General features: G+C 40.0%; 1 protein-coding gene across 5 annotated transcripts in view; it reads left to right on the forward strand.

Moving 5' to 3' along the window:
* The window catches only part of DIAPH3 (diaphanous related formin 3), a 527980-nt gene extending 510850 nt beyond the window's left edge, over positions 1–17130 (forward strand). For all 5 annotated transcript variants that reach the window (XM_043478170.1, XM_043478172.1, XM_043478171.1 and 2 more), the window contains one exon: positions 16722–17130. In XM_043478170.1, coding sequence (XP_043334105.1) covers positions 16722–16984 — 263 coding nt within the window. In that variant the 3' untranslated portion in view covers positions 16985–17130. The remainder of the gene's footprint in view (positions 1–16721) is intronic.
* The last annotated feature ends 524 nt before the right edge of the window (positions 17131–17654 follow it).

The following is a 17654-nucleotide window of genomic DNA, read 5'->3' on the forward strand; positions in this document are numbered from 1 at the left end:
TAAGTAGTTTTTACCCTAAAGTGTCCTGTATGCCTTCCATATTTCAGAAACAGAATTTAAAGGCTTTAAACATTTCTGTTTCCTACCGTATTATTTTAACTCATACTTGTTAATATTTTTCTTTAGGAGAAATCTGCTAAAAGATTTCCAAATAACATATTTTTTCATGCCTTTTCCTCTGGATATGTGCATGGGAGTTACTGCTGAAGGCAGCCTCTTTTCAGTAGATAAGGTCCATACTCAGGGTGTTTCCTGGAGTTTTGTCACATATCTCATAGCCTAAGCAGAGAAGGATTTCAGAGAACTTGAGACACCATCAACATATCTTCCTAGATTACTGGTCCAAGGGCATAGTATGCAGAATTGTTCTTTGGAGGAAGAAGGCCAGTGAGCTATGAATCTGTAAAAAGAATATGGTTGAATAAGATCCTCCTACTTAGCTCAGAAACAGCAGGAGGCAGTCATATAATAGCCTGAGCTGCCCTCTAAGGTAATGGCTGTGACTCACGCCAAAATCTTTTTTACTCATTTTCTGGAAATAGAGGAAACCAAAATCTTAGTCGTTTCAGATTTTATAATGAAACCTGGTACCATCAATCCAGTACAAGATAATGCTGCTGGGCTATGAATAGACCAATCAAAAAAGGCAGGTCTATCAGCTTTAACAGGTGCCTCTGCACCTCGGCCCAGTGTAGGTCCTGTTCCAATTTGAATAGGAGAATGGCAAGAAATAAAGGTCAATCTCATTTTGGAAAGAAGGAGAGTCACATTTAATATGTTAGATCCTTCTAATTTTCACTGATTTACTAAAACGTCTACAGAACTGCAAAGTAGAATCTGAATGGTAACTTGGCCTCCCTCTGCCTTGGTGGCTGGATCAACATATGTCAAAACAGACAGCGGAAGCAATAGGTACGTCATTATAGCATTCAGTTTCATGACTGCACTTTGAATCTTTAGTCATTGCCTATTTTACCGTTCATAGAAGTTGCATAAATCCAAATTATCTAGGAATGAACAACTGTGACTTCCTTTCCTTATAAAACAAAGTCACAATGAAATGCTAAATTTTGGAACATTACGTTCTTTCACTTGGATGTTTTTCATGTAGCTAAAAAAAATAATGTTTGAAAAGCATTTTCCTTCTGTAGTAACTGATTCCTTTAATACTTTATCTTTCATTTATGGACCTAATCTCAATAAGGTATGTATTTGGGAATTTTTTTCCCCTCAGTTTTCGGGTTATATTTTTATCTGCAATTTATTTCCCTATATAATTCAAGCAGCACATATTTACCTGATATCTAATTATTATTGTCATACAATCTGTGACCATAGAACAAAACTTAAGATTTCTAATCTGAATTACATAGGGAAATAATTTGCTGATTTAAATGCATCCCTGATACAGAGGAGAAAAGTTCCAAAGTGCATATCCGTACAAAGCTGGGGCTTGTGATCTTGATTTATAACTTTTACTTTAGCCCTTTGAACTGTACATCTCCCTCTATTGTGACTTACAATAAATTTAGAAGTATTTTTGGCAAATATGGGGAAATGGACAATATTAATTTCTACTAGGATATCAATTAGAACTTTTAACTCAACCTTAAAAATTATTTTTGGGATAATCCCTAAATTTTGTTAATACTAATTATTAGCTTTCTAATAGTACAAATTTTTCTGGGCTCCAAAATAACTGCAGATGGTGATTGCAGCCATGAAATTAAAAGATGCTTACTCCTTGGAAGGAAAGTTATGACCAACCTAGACAGCATATTAAAAAGCAGAGACATTACTTTGTCAGCAAAGGTCCATCTGGTCAAGGCTATGGTTTTTCCAGTGGTCATGTGTGGATGTGACAGTTGGACTATAAAGAAAGCTGAGCACTGAAGAATTGATGCTTTTGAACTGTGGTGTTGGAGAAAACTCTTGAGAGTCCTTTGGACTGCAAGGAGATCCAACCAGTCCATCCTAAAGGAGATCAGTCCTGGGTGTTCACTGGAAGGACTGATGCTGAAGCTGAAACTCCAATAGTTTGGCCACCTGATGTGAAGAACTGACTCATTGGAAAAGACCCTGATGCTGGGAGGGATTGGGGGCAGGAGGAGAAGGGGATGATAGAGGATGAGATGGTTGGATGGCATCACCAACTCAATGGACATGGGTTTGGGTGGACTCCGGAAGTTGGAGATAGGCAGGGAGGCCTGGCGTGCTGCGGTTCATGGGGTCGCAGAGTCAGACACGACTGAGCGGCTGAACTGAACTGAATAGTACAAAATCCATCTGAGATAGTTACTCATCACTGGAGTTTTCTATGAAGATACCTAATTCAACAATCTTACAGGTATTAGCACTGGTGGAAACTCCAGGTTCTAGACCTGTGCTGTCAGGACAGTAGCCCATAGCTGTGTGTGGCTCCTGAGCTCTCAGACTGTGGCTAGTCTGAATTAAGATGTACTTCCAATAGGGTCTATGAATTTTGAGTGAAGGAAGTAATTTTTGGTTGTGCATGTGTATTTGAGGCATGTATATATAGACAGAAAATAAAAGTGGGACTAGCTACTGAATAGAAGAACTACGAGCATAGAACCATTGGTCATTTCAACATTTAATAATGTGGAAAAAGACAACAGCTAATTCCAGTTAAATAGCAAACTAAGACATGTTTTATTTAACTTAAATTAATTTGAACTTTGCCAGTCATCCATGTAACTAGTTTTGGCTCAAGAGCTATGGTACATTTAGGCTTCTCTGAATTGAGAGACTATTTCTCTTTTTCTCAAATGCTACAAAGAAGCCTGGAAACATTCAAACTGATAGCAGAAAAGATACCATTTCTCTATTGAATAAAAAACTACTTTCAGTTATTTATTCATTAAATTATCTGTCTGAAAATATGTATTTATTTTTTATTAAAATATATATTTAATTGTGTACTTAAACAGTACAAATTTATAACATGAAGAATAGAATTCTGAATTAACTCTATCTTTGAATTATTACATGTATGTGTGTATATGTTAGTTGCTCAGTCATGTCCTACTCTTCACAACCCCATGGACTGTAGTCCACCAGGCTCCTCTGTCCATGGGATTCTCCAGGCAAGAATACTGGAGGGGGTAGCCATTCTCTTCTCCAGGGGATCGTCCCAACCCAGGGATCATACCCAGGTCTCCTGCATTGCAGGCAGATTCTTTACCATCTGAGCCACCAGGGAAGCCCTAAAATATGTATATTATAATTTAAATTGTGAACTTGGAATGTTATTACAAAGATCTAAATGTAACACTGATTATAAAATGCAGAAATTATTTTGCGTTATGAAAATATACAGTACACAACTCTTCCCAAAGGCTCATGTGCTGCTACTTCACTGTGTCCTGTTGTACTGCCGTCCGCAACGTGGAACCTCCTTCTCTGGCTCTAAAACAGCTACTCTGCCTCTCACACTAAGTCTTTGTGGAGGAGAAATAAATGAGACTTTTTTTCTTTCAAGGACATAGATGGGAAATTCAACATGTTGCTTTCATTTACTTTCACTGGCCCTAATCTAGTCTCTGGTCATATGGGGCTTCAAGGAATAACAGGAAATATAATCTGCATCTGTATTAATGAATTTAGGGGGAGTTACCAGTTTTCTATATCAGCCTGAAAAGCAGTAGATATAACAAAGCATTGTTGTCCTTATATGTGAATAAAATATATGGAAAAAAGATGTACTGACAACTATAAAATACATATTTGACTTTGAAGACAGTACAAAAGAAAAATTAAGGATTTTGTTAGTATATTTTTTATTTTGCTTACATGTTGAAATAATAATAGTTGACATTGGTAGGTAAACTACATTGTTCAGACTAGTTACACCTGATTTCCTTTCTCAGTTTTTAAGATGACCACTGGACAATGTTAAGTAACATATGTAGCTCACTTTCATGATGCTTATTATATTTCTATTGGACAGTGCCATTCTAGACTCGAAGCTAGTTCCTAAAGAGGTCAGAAAGCACAAAAATATACATTAAATAAAAATTGACATGTCATCAGTTTTTCAGAGTGTTGTTCTGAAGTGTTTTCTTTAGGAAGATTAATATGAAGTAAGGTGGTAAAAGTATGGCATGCTTAGGTTTTGTCACTCAAGAAATAATGTTTTAAACATCTGTTATAAAACAGGCACTATTCTAAGAACTATTTTATTTATTCTTTGTGAATGTAACAAAGATTGTTGCCTCTGTGGAGCTTACATTCTAGCAAGTTAGATCAGAATTAGATGATATGAGTGTTTTTCTTGCTCCTTGAACATACCACTTTCTATATGGCTAGTGAATGTGACTATATGTGTGGTGACAGGCTGGGGAGACCTAAAGGAACATTTTTATATATAAAGTCATACCCAAAATTATTTCATTTAAAATCGTCTTCATTACAAATGTATTGCAGGACTGAATTCTCCAATGAATAAACACAGATAGTTTTAAGCAGATTTTTATTAGGCTGAAAATCAACTTCAGGTTTTTAAGGTTATATTCAAAAAGATTCTATGAGCATCAGTTCTCGTGTATTTTGGTACTGGTACACTAGTTGGGTTTGTTTTTTCTGCAGGATTTTGGACTACTAAATGAATATGGTCTTGCATGTTCATAATGGAAATGACAGGACCCTAAATGTTTCAAGGCCTGAGCACCTAGCATGGTGGATAAGTACTCAGTGGATTAACTAATGAGTTAACAATAACTTCAGCTCATGATCTCTGGAAGAACAGTTGAAGAAATTGTGGATGTTTGGCTTGGCAAAGATTTGGGGGTTGTGATATCTGTTTTTAAATAGTTGAAGAACTGGTGGATGGAAGAGGAATTAGACTCTCTTAATATGGCCCTAGTGGGAAAAATCAGTAGGGCTGGCTAGTGACTAAGATCTTAGGGGAACAAACACTAGATAAATCTAAGTTAAAATATTTAATTATTAGAGGAATATATTGCCTTATGAGATGGTGAGGTCTTCAAACTTAGACTGGACAGCCATTGGATGGGATTCTGAGTAAAGGGAATTCAAGCATTGGATAGATGGTTCTGGCAACTCACTAAGGGTCTTTCCAAACCTGGGGTTACATGCCTCTATATTATATGATTCTATGAAAGTGAAATGGAGTTGAAATAGCATACATTACTCATTTAGGAAAAAAAAATCTGTGCGTTTGCAATATCTAGTAAACGTTGACTTAGGAAATATACAAAATAAAAATACATAAGCACACTATAAGATACCACTTAGAAATGGCCTAAGGAAAATATTTAGTTCCTATAGTATTCATCTGGTTATTTTCCAGTACCGCTTCCTGGTCATTAGCACGGGGTATAGGCTTGTCCTCAAATCTCAAGTGTAAAGTGCTCTTTCCCTTTCACAATATGTCTTTTGCCATAACCTCATCCTCTGCCCCCAGAGCTGTGAGGGAGTAAGATGTGAATTATGTTTGCTGGAGGCAAATATCAAAGTCTCTGTGACCTTGAGGTTCATGGACTTATCTAAACCTCAGTTTCCTTATTTATTAAGTGTTGGTGAAAGTTTTAGTCACACAGTCGTGTCCGACTCTTTGCAACCCCATGGACTGTAGCCCACCAGGCTCTTTGGTCCTTGGAATTTTTCCAGGCAAGAATACTGGAGTGGGTAACCAGTCCCTTCTCCAGGGGATCTTCCCAATCCAGGGATCAAACCCAGTTCCCTCACATTGCAGGCAGATTCTTTGCCATCTGAATGACCAGAGAAGTTGTTAATACTTTTATCTTAGAGTTGTTGGAAAATTTTTTAAATAACACGTAAAGGGTTTAACATATATTATGTATCCAGTAACTGTAACATCAAGCTATATACCTGTGTAATTTGCCTACCTTCTTCCTCATAAACCGCCAGACCAGCCCATGAATTTATTTACTATCTGATATCCATTAGCTGACAGGCAATTGCATACTTTAAACACCATTTACTTAATGGCTGCTCAGCCACACACTGGTGACCACAAGTGCCTGGTAGCCTGAGACAGCTGTCAGTGACAGACAGCAAGCCTAGTAAACAGACGCTTTGGTTGGTTTTGGTGTATAAAAGTTAAGAGGAAGTTGCTTTGCTTGTGAAAGTTTGAATTGAAAATGTGTTGTGGGATTGTGCCAGGCATTTCAGTGGAAAATGCTGAGGCAGACAACAGTACTGAAGCTCTCGCCTTAGGCCTGGAGCTGTGGATGTGGGGGATTCCTTCCTAGGGGAGATGGTTGAAACTGTGAGATCTTGGTGAGCAGAGTGTAGAGAGAGGCCAGAAAGGGCCAAGGATCTAAATGGCCACAGAGAGAGACCCTTGTCTTTGTAAGGGGTTGAAAAGGTAAAGTGGATGAGAAGACTAAGAATGAAGCATCAGTAAGTGGGAGAATAAGCGTGGTGAAGGGCCTTGTCATGATGGAAGGTGCTAACCAGGGGTCTCAGGACTTGAGTCTTGTCTGTCTCTGCCTGAAAGTGATGCCTGCTGCCTCAGCTGTGTGTAAAACGAGGTAAGACACCCATGTTACCTCTTCCACAGGAGCATTATAAGAATCACATGAGTAGATGTGTGGGAAGACTGCTTGCCAACTATAGCATGTGTGTGTATAAAGGTCAGATGGGGATACTGATGTTAAGTTATAGACAGCATTCTTCAGTGACATGACACCAGTTATCAGGGATTAGGCCAAGCTTTAGAAGTCACAGGCCTCTACTGCCCTTACTTCATACACCAGCTGCAAGTTTGGGGGTGCCCAGTCCTGCCTCTCTTCTGGCTAGGTGGCTGCACCTTTGGGGGTTTTTCACTATCTCCTCAGGTTTGATAATTCACTAGAAAGACTCTAGGTTTCAAGAAGTACTATTTTGATTTCCCAGGTGGCACAATGGTAAAGAATCCGTCTGCCAATGTAGGAGACACAGGAGATGCAAGTTTGATCCCTGGGTCAGGAAGATCCCCTGGAGGGGGATATGGCAACCCTCTGCAGTGTTCTTTCCTGGGAAATCTCATGAGCAGAGGAGCCTTGTGGGTTACAGCCCATGGGGTGGCAGAGCTGGACATGACTGAGCCAGTGAGCACTACTTACTATTACAGCTTTATTATAGCGAAAGGACACAAGTCAGAACCAGCCAGAAAATTCCTCAGGGATATATCACCCTCCACCCCCCAGCATATACATGCATCATGCTGTCAGTGTGTGACAATACCTATGGCCAACCAGGAAACCTCACCTGCTCCTCAGAGACCATAGATTTTTGTCGAAGCTTTATTCCTCGGGCATGATTGATGGGCCCCATGATTGAACCCAGTCTCCACCTCCCAACACTCCAGTCACATGACTGCTGTTTCTAATGTGGCCCCTCCCCATTCTGAATCACTTCTTACCAGAAACTAGGGTCCCATGATGAGTCAACTTACTAGCATAAATCTTCAGGTGTGATCTGAGGGGCCCACCATAGATAACAAAGACACGCTGTTCACTCTGTTAATTTAAAGGGCTAGAGGCTACCTTCTAGAACCGGACAAAGGCTAACCAATTTCTTTATTATACACACTCTATTAAGTGTTGAAGGCAGGAGGAGAAGGGGACGACAGAGGACAAGATAGTTGGATGGCATCATGGACGCCATGAACATGAGTTTGAGCAAACTTTAAGAGATAGTAAAGGACAGGGAAGCCTGGCGTGCTGCAGTCCATGGGGTTGCAAAGAGTTGGACACAACTAAGTGACTGAACAACAAAGTACTGCAAAAAAGAGTTAATGCTTTCAAACTCTGTTGCTAGAGAAGACTCTTGAGAGTACCTTGGACTACAAGGAGGTCAAACCAGTCAGTCCTAAAGGAAATCAACACTGAATATTCGTTGGAAGGACTGATGCTGAAGCTGAAGCTCCAATACTTTGATCACCTGATGAGAAGACCCGACTCATTGGAAAAGAGCCTGATGCTGGGAAAGACTGAGGGAAGGAAGAGAAGGGGCAACAGAGAATAATGTGGCTGGATGGCATCATCGACTCAATGGGCATGAGTTTGAGCAAACTCTGGGAGAGAGTGAAGTTCAGGGAAGCCTGCATGCTGCAGTCCATGGGGTCACAAACAGTCGTACACAATTTAGTGACCAAACAACAATAAAAGTGTTGTAACAGTAAGAGAAAATGAAGCATGGGAAAATTCCATCGAGTTTAGAGATTTTGAGGCTTCTGGTATTCTTATAGGGAGCAGTTTTAACAAAGAGGTATAGATGAAACCCAAATTAGAATTTCCTTAAAAATTGGGTAGGAATGTGAGAAAGAGGGAAGCACATATAGAGTGGGGTATTCAGTTCAAGTAATATATTATAACTCAGAAAGATAAGTAGTTGACTGGAAGAGTTTGCACTGCTATTCTCTTTAGAATTCCCGTACCCAGGAGCCTGTATCATCTTAAGGCCCTTTTCGCACCATGTCAGATTAGGAGGGCTGAGTGGAGGAAATTGCAAAACAGCAGTGCTGTCTTTAAATTTTTATTCAAAGGACAGTGAAATAGACCAAGACTGCATTATTGTTATTGTTGTTCAGTCACTCAGTTGTGTCAGATTCCTTGAGACCCCATGGACTACAGCACACCAGGCTTCCCTGTTCTTCAGCATCTCCCAGGGCTTGCTCAAACTCATGTCCATTAAGTCGGTTTAGAGTTGGATGCCATCCAACCCTCTCATCCTCTGTTGTCCCCTTCTCCTCCTGCCTTCAATCTTTCCCAGCACCAGGGTCTTTTCCAATGAGTCTGTTCTTCCCATCAGGTGGACAAAGTATTGGAGTTTCAGCTTCAGTATCAGTCCTTCCAATGAATATTCAGGACTGATTTCCTTTAGGATTGACTGGCTGGATCTCCTTGCTGTCCAAGGGACTCTCAAGAATCTTCTCCAACACCACAGCTCAAAATCATCAATTATTTGGCATTGAGCCTTCTTTGTGGTCCAGCTCTGACATCCATACATGACTACTGGGAAAACCATAGCTTTAGCTAGATGGACCTTTGTCAGCAAAGTAATGTCTCTGCTTTTTAATATGCTGTCTAGCTTGGTCATAACTTGTCTTCCAAGGAGCAAGCATCTTTTAATTTCATGGCTGCAGTCACCATCTGCAGTGATTTTGGAGCCCAAAAAAAGAAAGTCTGCCACTGTTTCCACTGTTTCCCCATCTATTTGCCATGAAGTGATGGGCCAGATGCCATGACCTTCAGTTTTTGAATGCTGAGCTTTAAGTCTGCTTTTTCACTCTCCTCTTTCACCTTCATCAAAAGGCTGTTAGTTCTTCTTCACTTTCTGCCATAAGGGTGATGTCATCTGCATATCTGAGGTTATTGATATTTCTCCCAGCAATCTTGATTCCAGCTTGTGCTTTATCCAGCCTGGCATTTCTTATGATGTACTCTGCATATAAGTTAAATAAGCAGGGTGACAATATACAGCCTTGATGTACTCCTTTCCCAATTTGGAAGCAGTCAGTTTTTCTATGTCCAGTTCTAACTGTTGCTTCCTGACCTGCATACAGATTTCTCAGGAAACAGGTAAGGTGGTCTGTTATTCTCATCTCTTGAAGAATTTTACACAGTTTCTTGTGGTCCACATAGTCAAAGGCTTTAGCTTAGTCAATGAAGCAGAAGTAAATGTTTTTCTGGAACTGTCTTGCTTTTTCAATGACTCAGCAGATGTTGACAATTCGATCTCGGGTTCCTCTGCCTTTTCTAAATCCAACTTGAACATCTGAAAGTTCTCAGTTCATGTACTGTTGAAGCCTGGCTTGGAAAATTTTGAGCATTACTTTCCTAGCATGTGAACTGAGTGCAATTGTGCGGTAGTTTGAGCATTCTTTTGCATTGCCCTTCTTTGGAATTGGAATGAAAACTGACCTTTTCCAGTCCTGTGGCCGCTGCTGAGTTTTCCAAATTTGCTGACATATTGAGTGCAGCACTTTCACAGCATCATCTTTTAGGATTTGAAATAGCTCAACTGGAATTCCATCACCTCCACTAGCTTTGTTCGTAGTGATGCTTCCTAAGGCCCAGGATGTCTGGCTCTAGGTGAGTGATCACACCATCGTGATTATCTGGGTCATTAAGATCTTTTTTATACAGTTCTTCTGTGTTTGCTCGCTGCCTCTTAATATCTTCTGATTCTGTTAGGTCCATACAGTTTCTTTCCTTTATTGTGCCCATCTTTGCAGAAATGTTCCTTTGGTATCTCTAATTATCTGGAAGAGATCTCTAGTCTTTCCCGTTCTATTGTTTTCCTCTACTTCTTTGCATTGATCACTGAGGAAGGCTTTCTTATCTCTCTGTGCTATTCTTTGGAACTCTGCATTCAGATGGGAATGTCTTCCCTTTTCTCCTTTGCCTTCAGCTTCTCTTCTTTTCTCAGCCATTTGTAAGGCCTCCTCAGAGAACCATTTTGCCTTTTTGCTTTTCTTTTTTCTTGGGGATGATTTTGATCACCACTTCCTGTACAGTGTTATAAACCTCTGTCCATAGTTCTTCAGGCACTCTGTCTATCAGATCTAATCCCTTGAATCTATTTGTCACTTCCACTGTATAACATAGGGATTTGATTTAGGTCATCCATGAATGGTCTAGTGGTTTTCCCTGCTTTCTTCAATTTAAGTCTGAATTTTGCACCAAGGAGTTCATGATCTGAGCCACAGTCAGCTCCCGGTCTTGTTTTTGCTGACTGTGTAGAGCTTCTCCATCTTCGACTGCAAAGAACATAATCAGTTTGATTTTGGTATTGTCCATATGTAGAGTTGTATTTTCTGTTATTGGAAGAGAGTGTTTGATCTGACCAGTGAGTAGAAGTTCATATATCTAGTTAATGCAAAAATCCTAATTTAATTGTCAGTTATCTCCGTTATTCAGAAATGCCTTTTATCTGTCATCTCTGCTTTTTTTGTTTAAATTGGGGGAGTAATCTTTTTTTGTCATTTTTGTTTCTACTTAATTGGTTTCTGTAAGAATTTCTTGACACTCCTAAAAGATTTTTAGCTATATACAAAATGCCCTTTTGATGTTTTTATCATTTTTTATATGTTTTCAATACAAAAAGTAAAATAAACAGCAAAATGAAGCAAAGAAAAGGCAATTATTTATAGCACCAGTAAATCAATAGTAAGGAAAACCACAGGGGTGAAGGCTGCGGGTGGCCAGCAGTAACTCCAGTTATTGCATAGATTAAAAACATATATTTGTCGCACACTTTACTATCATGTAGGCCCAGTAGTGCTTTAAAATTATATTTATGGGTCATTTTTTCTCCTGCCAAAGAAATGGTATTACTGGGTAAGCCAAACAGCTACTTAGTAGGTCAAAGTAATAGTTAAGAGCAAAAGGTAAAGAACTGTAAGAAGAGATCAAATTTCAGGCAGACTGAAGAGATGCAGTCAGTTTAGGACACCAGAGTTCTGCATTCCTCCTCCTGTCAGACTGCCACGGGCGCACCGCTGACCACAAAAGGCAGGGGCTCAGTTTCATATTTCATCTGAGAGTTGGTGCTTCTAAGAACCCAGTGCCCATTAGAACCACAATGTGATGGAGGATCAATACTGACTTAAAGGGAATAATGCCTCTTTCTGAACCATAACTGATATTTCCTGTAGCAGAGAGGGTTTTCCCCAAGGGCTGTCAGCCAGAGCCTTAGCCTTGCCTTCTTAGCTCAGGAAGCATAACAGCTATTGGCTGAAATATTTCCTCATCTAGATGCCAGGTTGCATACGTTTATATTTTCTTTTTTGTCAGCGACTTTCCCGGTTCCTGTGTCTTTATATTACTCAAGAAATGATGCAAAAGTTAACTCAGGATGGTGGGTTGGGCATGGTTTTTTGTTTCTAGCTTTCTTTGTCATCCAAATCTGTATTCTGCCAAGGTCATGTTGGATCCAGCCCAGTTTGTGGTTTAAGGCTTTTATGCTCTCTCTCTCTCTCTCTCTCTCTCTCTCTCTCTCTCTCGTCTAGCAGATTCTCTGTATTTGAGACCCATTTAACTTTTTGACAATTTCCAACTTCTCATTTAGTTTCAGAAAAAAAACTGTGTGGGACTGCAAAACCAATTCTATAGTAAGAATCACATAAGGAATTAAATTGAAATAAGTAAGTTTCCCTATCTTAAAGGATAATGACATGTATTCTCACCCTGTTTATTTCCACAGAAAAATAAATACAAGATGTGTAGATTGGATATCCTTACTGGCCTAGCAGTAAAAATAGCAGCTGGCCCTGGCCCATCTGTACTCCAGTCACCAATGGCCTGGATATTGGCAGGAGTCCTAGACAGATCATACTTCTTTTCACAGACATCAATTATTATCTTAAAGGCAGAAGAAAAAAAAAAAAAAAACCTTGGATTTGATTCATAAAATAATAGCACAATTTCCTGTCTTTGGAGAAAAACTAAAGAAGCATTCTACTTGGCCTTAATGTTTTTCATCTCCTTTTTAAAATGTGTGTTGGTAAGGATTTGACTTCAGGGAAAGAAGAAAACGCTTCTCTTTTTATTGATACCCAGCCTTACCTTCCATTTAAAGAGTCCATGTGTCCAAGTGTATCACCTTGTATTTGGAACTAATTTCACATAAAAAAAGATACAAGCCCACTGGCCTCAAATTACAATTTATTTCATAGCTCTGAGCACCTATATAGAGTTTTCACCAACTTGCAGAGTTGAGGTACCCCCCAGATGTTTGAAGTGAACCATTTAGAAATTAAGTGCATGTTTTTTATGTGGAATTTGGGTCTCCAGTTCAGCCCACAGGAAACCACCAATAACAGACTTTTAAAATAGTATCAGTAGTAATGGCAAAAGACACCTGAACCAACATTGTAATAAAATGTCTGTATAAAAGACACCTTCCAACTTGAGAGCTTTCTCTACTCGTAAACATTTTCTCTAGTTTGCAGTGGGACAGGGGATCCTTCACCTATCCAACTTCATTCGTACTTTGCAGTTTGGGATGTGACTTCCTCAGTGCTACAGCTTGGGCCTCCCAAGGCTGAGAACCAGGATGGGGCTGTTGGGATGCTGAGAGATAAAGGTGTGGGCTGGAGGGAAGTGCTATCAAGGAATTTCTAACAGCTATACGCTCATTCTAAAAGGAGCTCTCTGCTTTCTTTTTGATTTCTTCAGTGGTCTCAGGAATGACCTCTTTTCATGTTATATTGTCTTGTCTATTGCTTCTCATGAAAGATTCTCTGTCTAAAACCACAGAAGAGTTACATGCCAGCTTGGTTTTTCTTCTTATCACTTTGTGCCTAAAGCTAGCCCAAAACTGTCTGAAGTTTTCTCAATAGGGTGGAAACACTTTTGCCTGCGTTGGCTGTCCAGTGTTACCGCCTAATTCTCTGCAGAAGCAGACGGTGAAAGAAAAGCTCATCCTCTGCTGGGCATTTCATCGTCAGATTTGATACAGGTCAAGTAAAGGAGAACAAAAGTATCCAAGGCGTGTGCCAATCTTGTTTTTAGCAACGCTAGTTTATTAGTGGCCTTGACGAGAGCTGTCTCAGAAGAGTAAAGGGTCAGAAAGGAAGACCCCCTGGAGAAGAGAACGGCAGCCCACTCCAGCATTCTTGCCTGGAGAATTGCATGGACGGAGCGCTTGGTGGCTTACAGTCCGTGGAGTCCCAAACGGTCAGACACGACTGAGCGTCTGAGCCTAAAGGGTCAAAAGCATGATTGGAGCGGGTTCAAGAAAAGGAAGAAGGGAAATGAGGCAGCGGTATCGGCTGTTCTTCTGAGGTGTTTTGTTACCAAGGCAGCCAACGGTGGAAGACGGAACGGAGCAGGATGTGGAGACAGACATTTCTTCTCTGAAGTTGGGGTCATCACTGCATAGTACCTGTGTGCTGAGGGGAACGGTCACTTGAAGAAGGAAGCCTTGAAAATGCAGGAGAGAAGAGGGCACAGCTGCCCCAGAATGGAAGGCGGGTGCCCACCCTGCAGGGTGGTCCACGGCGGGAAGGGTGTGGATGCTGCAGTGAGCAGCTGACGGAGGGTCTCTTCTGACCCCTCTGTGGGTGAGTGAGGTGAAGGTGAAGGGGAGCAGGCTGGGTGTTTGCTGGGAGAGCAGATGGGAGAGGGTGGTCTAGGAGAATGGACAAGGAGTGCCAGGCCCTGCGGGGGTAACGGTTGCACCTGAAGTTCACAGTCAGGAGTTTAAGTTATACCAGAAGAGAAGAGGGGTCTACGTGTGACCTTGGAGGTGCTGAGGCAGGCGGCATAGGTGCACCTTCCGCAGAGTTGCACGGGCAGGACATCTGTCAGAAAGCATTCTGAAGCCTGAGAACAGGACCTTGCTATATGAAGCTTAGCTTTGAATTACTTAGCACTTTTTCTTGGCAAAAAGCTTTTTAAATTTCTTTAAGACAGCCTTAGTATCTCCAGAGACAGCATTTGGCTCCTGCCACTGACTTACTCAGTTACTAAGTCTAAGCAAACGGTTTAACCCCTTTTTGCTTTTACCGCTCAATCTATAAAATGACAGTGGCAATGTTTCAAGTGCAACAAATGCTTTAAAAATAAAAGTGCTACATAAATACAAGCTATTAATAAAATGGTATTTCAGCCCTCGTGGGTACGGTCACCAGAAAGTCAGAAAGGTCAGAGCATCTGAACAAGCCTTGGGTGGCAGAAGCCTCGCTTGGAAGGCTTGGGCAGAGGAAGGCACAGCCAGGAACCTCGAAGGAGGTATCAACCTCGTCCTTCCCTTTAGTTCTCACACCTGCCCTTGGAGTTTGTTGAAACCTGAGACTCACAGAGGTGAGCTAACCTGTAAAGCCAAGGGGTGGGACTTGGATTTCAACCCCAATGTACCTTAAAATCCCATGCTAAAAAAAAAATTTAAAAAAAAAAAATCCCATGCTGTTTTCACTTTGCCACATGTGGAATTGAGCTTGATACATTATAGCCGGGAAAGGTGTGGAATACTTTATTTATGTACAACATAAACCTATATTTTAGCCAATCGAATCTCTTCTCTGTCATCAAAAATGTAATGAGAGTTGCCCAGCAGCAAAATAAATTATAGTTTGTTGGAGATATCATCATGATGGAGTTGTTTACAAGAACTCAAATGACAAGAAAAGATAGGAACATTTTGGGAAGGAACAGTAAGCAGACTGAAAATTTGCACTTAGCTACAGTGCAGTTTTCAAACACTTTGGGGCAGGAGAGTTGATGCTAGGAAGAAAAACAACTTTTGTGTGTGGTCTTGGGAACTGTAGGAATACAGTGTTAGCTGTACTTTTTACTGCAAACATGATACGCACGTTATAAACTATAGAGATAAACATTCCTAAGAGAAAGTCACTGCTCTGTAGATTTTTACTTTTGAGTAACAATTGGCCACCTGATAAAGAAGGTGACAGGAAGAGTGTATTTATTTTCTTCCAACAGCTAAAAGGTGATCAGACTTCTAAAATTTGTTGAGATTGTCCAGGAAAGTGAGTAAAATACTCATCCATCACCGGAAGGCCCAGACAGGAGATGACAGTGTGGTAAATACCTTCAGCAGCCACCTTTTAATGTACAAGCTGTTCTCAGTTGGAATTTTCAGCACTCACATAAAACACACTGTCATGAGTGACTGCTTCTGCTCCAAAGTCATCGCTATTGGGATAATGGAACATCTCTCAGCAAATAACCAAAAAACTTTAAATGTCATGTCAAGTTTGTTGAAGCCATTTTCAGGCCACATTCAAGGTTATGTGAATATTGAGAGTTCTGTGTTTTTTTTGAGTTTGAGATATACATGAGATTACTCATAAAGTTGTACAATGTGAGAGTTAATTAGGAGAAAATCTGTTGCTCTTTGGGAAAGTCAATTGGCTAGAGTCATTTAGCTGTTAGCTATTATACCTCTTCCCTCACAACCTGTAGAAGTTGGGATTGCTATCACTTACCAATGAAAGAATATACACGTGTGTATAGTTTTCAGGTCTGTATTGATATATGTGTATGCATTTGGCAAATTATGACATTATTTGGACTTGCTAGGAAATTTTGACAATTTGATTTTTAATTTCCTGTTAGTTTTTCCTTCTTTTTACTTTTCAAAAGGAAATTAATCTCCTTATTATCCAAACTAATGCCTGTCTTAAGTGTAGAAATGAATTACTTGCCCAGTGCGTATTTATTGAGCACCTACTTGGCCCCACGGCCATCCTAGGCACCAGTGTTTCAGCAGTGTTTAGAACAATGTCCTTGCTGTCAGCAGAGCTTACATTCTAGTGAAGACATAGACAACAGACAAGTAAGCAAGTATATGATGTGTCCAGGGGTCATAAGTTCTGTGAAGGGAAAGACGAGGTTAAGAGAGAGTGATGAAAAGGTGAGTGCTGTTTTAGATGGATGATCAGAGACGGCCTCTCTCAGTAGCACTTGAGCAGAGACTGAACGAAATGCAGGACCAACCTTGCTAGTAACTGAGTGATGGGGGTTTCAGGCACAAAGGAAGCAGGAAGTAAGCATTAATACTAATGATATAGTTGCCTCTTTATATTTTTTAGCTTATTCTTAACCTCTATGTGTTTAATTTAAATCTACCTTACTCTTGAATATTTTTTAGTTTAGTCTGTCAAAAAGGACTTGTTTGTTGAGAATAATTATTTTAATGTTTCATAATGTGCACAATCCTTGCTTATCACAGTAATAAGTTTAATGCTTCTTTCTTCCTTACTGTAGAAAATCAGAAGTTGCAGTTGACAGAAGGGTCACGTTCACACTACAATATCAATTGCAGCTCAACAAGGATTGCAGTCGCCAAGGAGCTTAATTATAATCTAGACACTCACACGTCTACAGGGAGGATCAAGGCAGTTGAGAAGAAGGAAGCCTGTAATGCAGAAAGCAGCAGAAAAAAGGAAATGGAACTTCTTGGCTCTGTTTCTAAAAATGAGCCCATTCCCGAAGTTGAAGCCCTGCTGGCAAGATTACGAGCTTTATAAATTAAACTGGTAAAAAATGATTAAGCCAAATATAAAGCCATGCTATAAGCTGTAACACTTGAAAAAATTGCTTTTTATATAAGTGACTTTATGTAGTTTTAAATTAGGATATATATTAGAAAAATAAAGCTAAATACATGATTGCAGTGCTTTTCCTATGTACTTGAGGTTTTGGCTCATTCAAGATTGTAATGGGCTTTAGTGCTTTCCTTGTCTCCCGGTGTTCGTGTGTTCTATATTTGGTGGTTGAATTATACATAATGCTTCAGAGAGCAGGTAGGTGGCCAGGTGTTCAGCAGTGTGTCCTTAAGAAAATACCATCTTTTTAAGTCCCTGGTTTTTACTTTACTATTTTCAACATTAGTGAACATCAAATCATCAGCCTTCAGTCTTGCTACATATCCATGTATATTCTGTGTATGTTATTTATATAGGGCCAGATTTCTCCTTAATTGAGATCTGTATGCTATCAACGTAGCACGGAAAACATAAACTGGATATAATAAAGCTGTGAGGAGATGATTGGTAAGCTCATTATGATCATTGTTGAATTCATGTTAATTAGACCCTGTTGGAGACTATATGGCAACTGAACACACTTCCAAAACTGATGTAATAGGAATATATGTCCTCTCTTTGTAGAATGCACATACCTTTGTGTAAATGGATG

The sequence above is a fragment of the Cervus canadensis genome, chromosome 9, assembly GCF_019320065.1.
Source record: "Cervus canadensis isolate Bull #8, Minnesota chromosome 9, ASM1932006v1, whole genome shotgun sequence".
In the NCBI taxonomy this organism is placed as follows: domain Eukaryota; kingdom Metazoa; phylum Chordata; class Mammalia; order Artiodactyla; family Cervidae; genus Cervus; species Cervus canadensis.